General features: G+C 46.6%; 1 protein-coding gene across 1 annotated transcript; it reads right to left on the bottom strand.

The window, feature by feature from the left end:
* Window positions 1-3,252: 3,252 nt before the first annotated feature.
* On the bottom strand, window positions 3,253-4,238 carry LOC133052525 (putative monooxygenase p33MONOX). Its single transcript, XM_061137462.1, has one exon. It carries the CDS (start codon window positions 4,165-4,167, stop codon window positions 3,253-3,255), a length of 915 nt encoding a protein of 304 aa, XP_060993445.1. The 5' UTR covers window positions 4,168-4,238.
* Between the last annotated feature and the right edge of the window lie 1,878 nt (window positions 4,239-6,116).

Below are 6,116 nucleotides of genomic sequence, written 5' to 3'. Positions count from 1 at the left end.
AATATTGCGACTCCTGCTTTCTTTTGGTCTCCATCTGCGTGGAATATTTTTTCCAGCCCTTTACTTTCAGTCTGTATGTGTCCCTTGCTTTGAGGTGGGCCTCTTGTAGATAGCATATATAGGGGTCTTGCTTTTGTATCCATTCAGCCAGTCTTTGTCTTTTGGTTGGGGCATTCAACCCATTTACATTTAAGGTAATTATTGACAAGAATGGTCCCGTTGCCATTTGCTTTGTTGTTTGGGGTTCATGTTCATACAACATTTCTGTTTCCTGTCTAGAGAAGATCCTTTAGCATTTGTTGGAGAGCTGGTTTGGTGGTGCTGAATTCTCTCAGCTTTTGCTTGTCTGTAAAGCTTTTAAATTCTCCTTCATATTTGAATGAAATCCTTGCTGGGTACAGTAATCTGGATTGTAGGTTATTCTCTTTCATAACTTTAAGTATGTCCTGCCATTCCCTTCTGGCCTGAAAAGTTTCTATTGAAAGATCAGCTGTTATCCTTACGGGAATCCCCTTGTGTGTTATTTGTTGTTTCTCCCTTGCTGCTTTTAATATTTGTTCTTTGTGTTTGATCTTTGTTCATTTGACTAATATGTTTCTTGGGGTGTTTTGCCTTGGGTTTATCCTGTTAGGGACTCTCTGGGTTTCTTGGACTTGGGTGGCTATTTCCTTCCCCATTTTGGGGAAGTTTTCAGCTATTATCTCCTCGAGTATCTTCTCATGGCCTTCCTTTTTGTCTTCTTCTTCTGGGACTCCTATGATTTGAATGTTGGGGCATTTCAGATTGTCCCAGAGGTCCCTGAGGTTGTCCTCATTTCTTTTAATTCTTTTTTCTTTTTTCCTCTCTGCTTCATTTATTTCCACCATTTTATCTTCTACCTCACTTATCCTATCTTCTGCCTCCTTTATTCTACTGTTGGTTCCCTCCAGAGTGTTTTTGATCTCATTTTTTGCATTATTCATTTTTAATTGACTCTTTTTTATTTCTTCTAGGTCCTTGTTAAAAATTTATTGCATCTTCTCAATCCTTGTCTCTAGGTTATTTATCTGTAACTCCATTTTGTTTTCAAGATTTTGGATCATTTTTATTATCATTATTTTAAATTCTTTTTCAGGTAGATTCCCTGTCTCCTCCTCTTTTGTTTGGCTTGGTGGGCATTTTTCATGTTTCTTTACCTACTGGGTATTTCTCTGTCTTTTCATCTTATTTAGATTGCTGGGTTTGGGGTGGCCTTTTTGTTTTCTGGTAGTCTGTGGTTCCTTTTTATTGTAGAGGTTTCTCCCAGTGGGTGGGGCTGGGTGTTTGGCTTGTCAAGGTTTGCTGGTTAGAGAAGTTTGTGTCGGTGTTCTGGTGGGTGGAGCTGGATTTCTTCTCTCTGGAGTGCAATGGAGTGTCCAGTAGTGAGTTTTGAGATGGGTCTATGGGTTTGGTGTGCCTTTGGGCAGCCTGTATATTGATGCTCAGGGCTATGTTCCTGCGTTGCTGGAGAATTTGCGTGGTATGTCTTGCTCTGGAACTTTATTGGCTCTTGGGTGGTGGTTGGTTTCAGTGTAGGTATGGAGGCTTTTGGATGTTCTCTTATTAGTTAATGTTCCCTGTAGTCAGGAGTTCTCTGGTGTTCTCAGGTTTTGGGCTTAAGCCTCTTGCTTCTGGGTTTCAGTGTTATTCTTTCAGTAGCCTCAAGACTTCTCCCTCCATACAGCACTGATATTAAAACCTCTAGGTTAATGGTGAAAAGATTCTCCACAGTGAGGGAAACCCAGAGCGGTTTAGAGTTACATGAAGAAGAGGAGAGGGAGGAAGGAGATAGAGGTGAGCAGGAGGAGAAAAAGGGGGATTCAAGGAGGAGAGACAGATCTAGGTTGTACTCTGTTCCCTAAGTGTTCTCTGCAGCCCAGAATACCAAGAGAGATTCACAGAATTGGATTGAGAAGAGAAGGGGAAGGGAGGAAATAGAGGTGATCTGGGGGAGAAAAAGGAGAATCAAAAGGGGGAGAGAGTGATCAAACCAGTAATCACACTCCTGAGTAAAAATGGGTACTGAAGGTTGGATTCTTTTTTTTTTTTTTTTGAAAGTAGTAAGGATTTTTATTGTCAAAACAAGTAAGAGATACAAGCATAACAGAAGACACAAATAAATTAATTCTGATCATTTGAGACTCCAGGGTGCCTCTGGGGGAAGGTCAGCTCGGCTCCTTGAGTAGACACAATAACGTCCAAAGCAAAAGACAGCAGGATGGGAGACAGCGTTCAAGACAGTGTTTGTACATGTACACAGTGAAAAGAAATGAAAAAGTGGCTTCCCCAGTTCCTTTCCTCAGTGAGGTACATTTTACAAAGGTATGAGGCTCATTTGAGGGGAAAATGATTGCATACAGAAATTTTTTAATTCTTCCACCTCCCAGGAAAAAAATTTTCAAGCCCTAGCCTGAACAAGAAAATCAAAATAGAGTGACACTAGTTTCATATGAACCTCAAGACTATATCCAAACTGCAGTTGCCACCTCTTTTCTTAAAAAGTTTAACATCCATTTATCTATAGCAAGCCAGTAGACTGAATTTTCTCCTTAGGAAGTTTTCAACCAAATGGAAGTTAAATTAATCTCACTTTAAAGTGCAACAAAGGATATGTTAAGACTAGTGTTTGTTCTGTGACATGCAGAAGAGAAGCACCCCTCCTGCAGCACGGGCCCCAGAGGTCCCAGAGGAAGGGCTGGCTGCGGGACTCAGGGACCCGTGAGGTCCCCCAGAACTCGAGGAGGCTGCTGCCAGCACAAACGGTGGGTCCCTGCCGGGCTGGCTCCTAGCTGCACCCACATCTCCAGCGGGCCTAGGGTTCCCTAACAGCAGACCGGAGCACCCAGCACCAGCACGGCCACGAGGGCCGAAGCCGCCTGTACTACTCTGTGGACGTCCCTACACCATGGTCTGTCCATGCGCACCTGGACAGTGCTGAAAGAATCCTGAAGCCTTGGTTTTGGAACACTGCAGACAGTCACCTAGTAAGCGGTGGCCCAAGTTCTAGAGAGGTCCCCATACATCACTGCTCAAGTTTAGTCTAAAGCTAGAGCAATACAAAAATGGCTTTTCCACACAAGGACAAGCTTTGCACTGATGTTTCGCAAAAACCAATTATGTCTCCACCTAGCCTCAGTTTGATTTTCACAAAGACAAAACTTTTCCTATGTCAGAGCCATGGTAAAGGGAGCTGGGCTCGACACCCTCGATGCAGCGTCGCCGGGACAGAAAGCTCTAAAAGCCAGTGGGTGTGAGAACATTCAGGTCGCGGGGCTTGAGGCTGTGGGCCCGCAGCAGCTGTCTCGTCCCTTCCGTCGCTGGGATGTCCATCTTGGGCAGCTTGGACACTGCTGGCTCCTCTGCCCTTCGGGCGGCTTGTGCACGCATCACTTCCACTGGAGAAGGCTTCTGAGCTCCTCGGTAGGCTTGGATGGCAAAGCCTCCTGACTCAGACGTCTGGAGCGATCTTGGTCCAGAGAGGCTCCATTTATCAGTCGAGCTTCTGTCTTTATCCCCGCTTCCAGAATCCATAGTGCTAAGACTGGGGCCAGGTAAGGCTGTGGAAGAACCAGAAGTGAACCAGCCTCTGGTCTTCTGCTTAGGAGAGGCCTGGGGACTGCTGCTCGGGGTGAACTGCGTAGAGGCTGACTGCCTCTCCTCTCTTGCTGTCTCTCCACTCTGGAGCTTTAGTTTGTGGAGTGCTTCTGCCACTTGAAGGTACTTGGTCTCCTCAGCGGTGAGGCCCTTGTGAGGGGTGTATCCAGCATCTCGCAGCCCTGCCTGTTGCTCAAAACGTTGAATGCTCTCCTGGGTCTGTTTTGTGATCAAAGAGCTCATGATGACGTGGGTAGCTTTGGCCTTCACCACAGGGGCCTTCTCACTGTCGCTGGCTGATGGCGGGGCCGGGGCACACGGGGAGACGCCAGGCTCTCCCTCCTCCACCTTGGCGAGGTGCTGATACTTGCGCTCTGGAATCACTGGCTTCCAGGGGATGCTGCCCACGTCCGATGGAGGAGGAGACATGGGCGTAGGGTCCTCGAGGGCATCATCATAGCTGAATGCCCGGCGGTACATCCCGATGGGCAGGGACATCTTGCCTAGAGGCCCACTAGGCTCAAGAGCAGGCACTTCTGGTTGTCTTGAAGCCATTGAGAGATTGGGATCCAGGTGTTTTTCCTACACAGATTTTGAGCCGAGTCCCCGCCACCAGAGAGAGGATGTGACGATTATGCCGACAGACAGGTAAATGTCCAAAATTGATATCAAATACTGAAAAACAAAGATTAAAAGAGTAGATTAAAAGATTAAAACAAAGAGTAGAGGTTAGATTCTTAAAAATACAATAGTAAAAAACCACAAAAACACAAAAAAATTTAAGAAATATATATGGAGTTCATTTTAAAAACAGGGTCCTTTTTTTGCCAGGTTATAGTGGGTTATAAAAATGAAAATTAAGGAGTAATAGAGGACTTAAAAAGAAAAAGTATAAAAAGAAAGAGAAAAAAATTTTTTAATTAAAAATTTAAAAAATAGTAATAAAAATATATCTAGGAATTTCTCTGGAGCTTTGGCAGGCAGTGTGGGTTCGGTTCAGTTTCAGATAGCTCCTTGTTCGAGCTTACACTTCTCACTATCTATAGGCCCCTTCCAGTGTAGTCGGTGTTAACTACAGGGATTTTAATCTGTTGCACCTGTCACTTCTGAAGTGGTTCCCTTTGTTTCTTTGGCTTCTGTTTGCTGGTCTCTTCAGTGTCTAATTTCCACCCTGGCACACATGGGCAAAGGTGATCTCTTGTTTAGGTTTGCTTGTTCAGTTCTGCTGTGGGGAGGAGGGGCACTGCAGACAAATGTCACTGGCCTGTGTGAGGAGCACTCGCGGTTTTCCGGCCACACTGGGTTTGCCCCCGCTGGGGGCGGGTGTGTGTGCTTTCCCCGTCTACACTGCTCAGGCTCCAGGCTGCTCTCCAGGGAGTGGGCCCTGCATTGCGTGGACTTCCCAGGCCTAAGCCACTCAGATTCAGGTTTTCGGGTACTCCACAAAGGTCCAGACTCGGTTGGGCCTGTGTTTTGTGCCTTCCCCGGTCAGAGCAGCTCAGGCAGCTAGGAGCTTGACGAGCGCACTCTGCCAGGGTGCAGGGCACCTTATCCCCTCCGTGGTCCCAGCCTCAGTTTCCGTGCCCGCCGGTTGGGTGTGCCTTGTGTCAGTTTTGGGGAGCTGGACTCTAGCTGCGACCCTCCCGGCAGATGTCGACCATCCAGAATCTCAAGGAAGTCTTCGGTTAGAAGCTGGAAGCTTGTTTGCAGTTTGGTAGGGGGTGCTGTCTCTGGGGCCGAGTTTGCCCCTTTCCCCTCCCCCCCTGCCTCCTGCCTCCAGTGGGGGATGGACTGGTCTGCCGCCGGCTAGCTCTTCTCTGGTATTTGCTCAGTCCTTCATTCTGGGAACCGGCGGGTAGTGCCTAACTTTAGGGCTTTTCCCAACTTAATTCTCTCTCTCTTGCTATCCCACAGTTTAAGTTGCTATTTCACATTAGCTCCCTCCAATTGTCCTCAGGGCATTCAGGCCCGGTCCTTACCCTAAGCAATGCCACCTGCTCCTCTCCGTTCTGCCCCCACTTGCTGGTGGTGGATGTGAGAGTCTGGGGTACTTTTCTGCTGGGAGTTGCTTTTAGGCATGTAATCTGTGGGCTTTATTTATTTTTCCTCCCAGTTATGTTGCCCTCCGAGATTCAAAAACTTCCCCCAGACCCGCCAGTGTGAGGGTTTCCTGGTGTTTGGAAACTTCCTCTATTAAGACTCCCTTCCCAGGACGGATCTCCATCCCTAAATCTATTGTCTCTCTTTTTATCTTTTATATTTTGTCCTAGACAATGGGCTGCTTTTCTGGGTGTCTGATGTCCTCTGTTAGTGATCAGAAGTTGTTTTGTGGAGTTTGCTCAGCTTTCAGGTGTTCTTTCAATGAATTTGTAGGGGAGAAATTGGTCTCCCTGTCCTATTCCTCTGCCATCTTAGTTCCCTCCCTAGAATGTTTTGTTTAACTAGATTCTGAGGCTGCAGCAGAAAATTATGGCACCATCAATTAGCTATGCTTTCATATATGC

Source organism: Dama dama, chromosome X (assembly GCF_033118175.1).
Source record: "Dama dama isolate Ldn47 chromosome X, ASM3311817v1, whole genome shotgun sequence".
Lineage (NCBI taxonomy): Eukaryota > Metazoa > Chordata > Mammalia > Artiodactyla > Cervidae > Dama > Dama dama.
This window is presented reverse-complemented; position numbering and strand designations above follow the sequence as displayed.

What these genes read in the sequence shown, in the direction of transcription:
- LOC133052525 (XM_061137462.1), bottom strand. Translation starts at nt 4,167, where the DNA reads ATGGCTTCAAGACAACCAGAAGTGCCTGCTCTTGAGCCTAGTGGGCCT.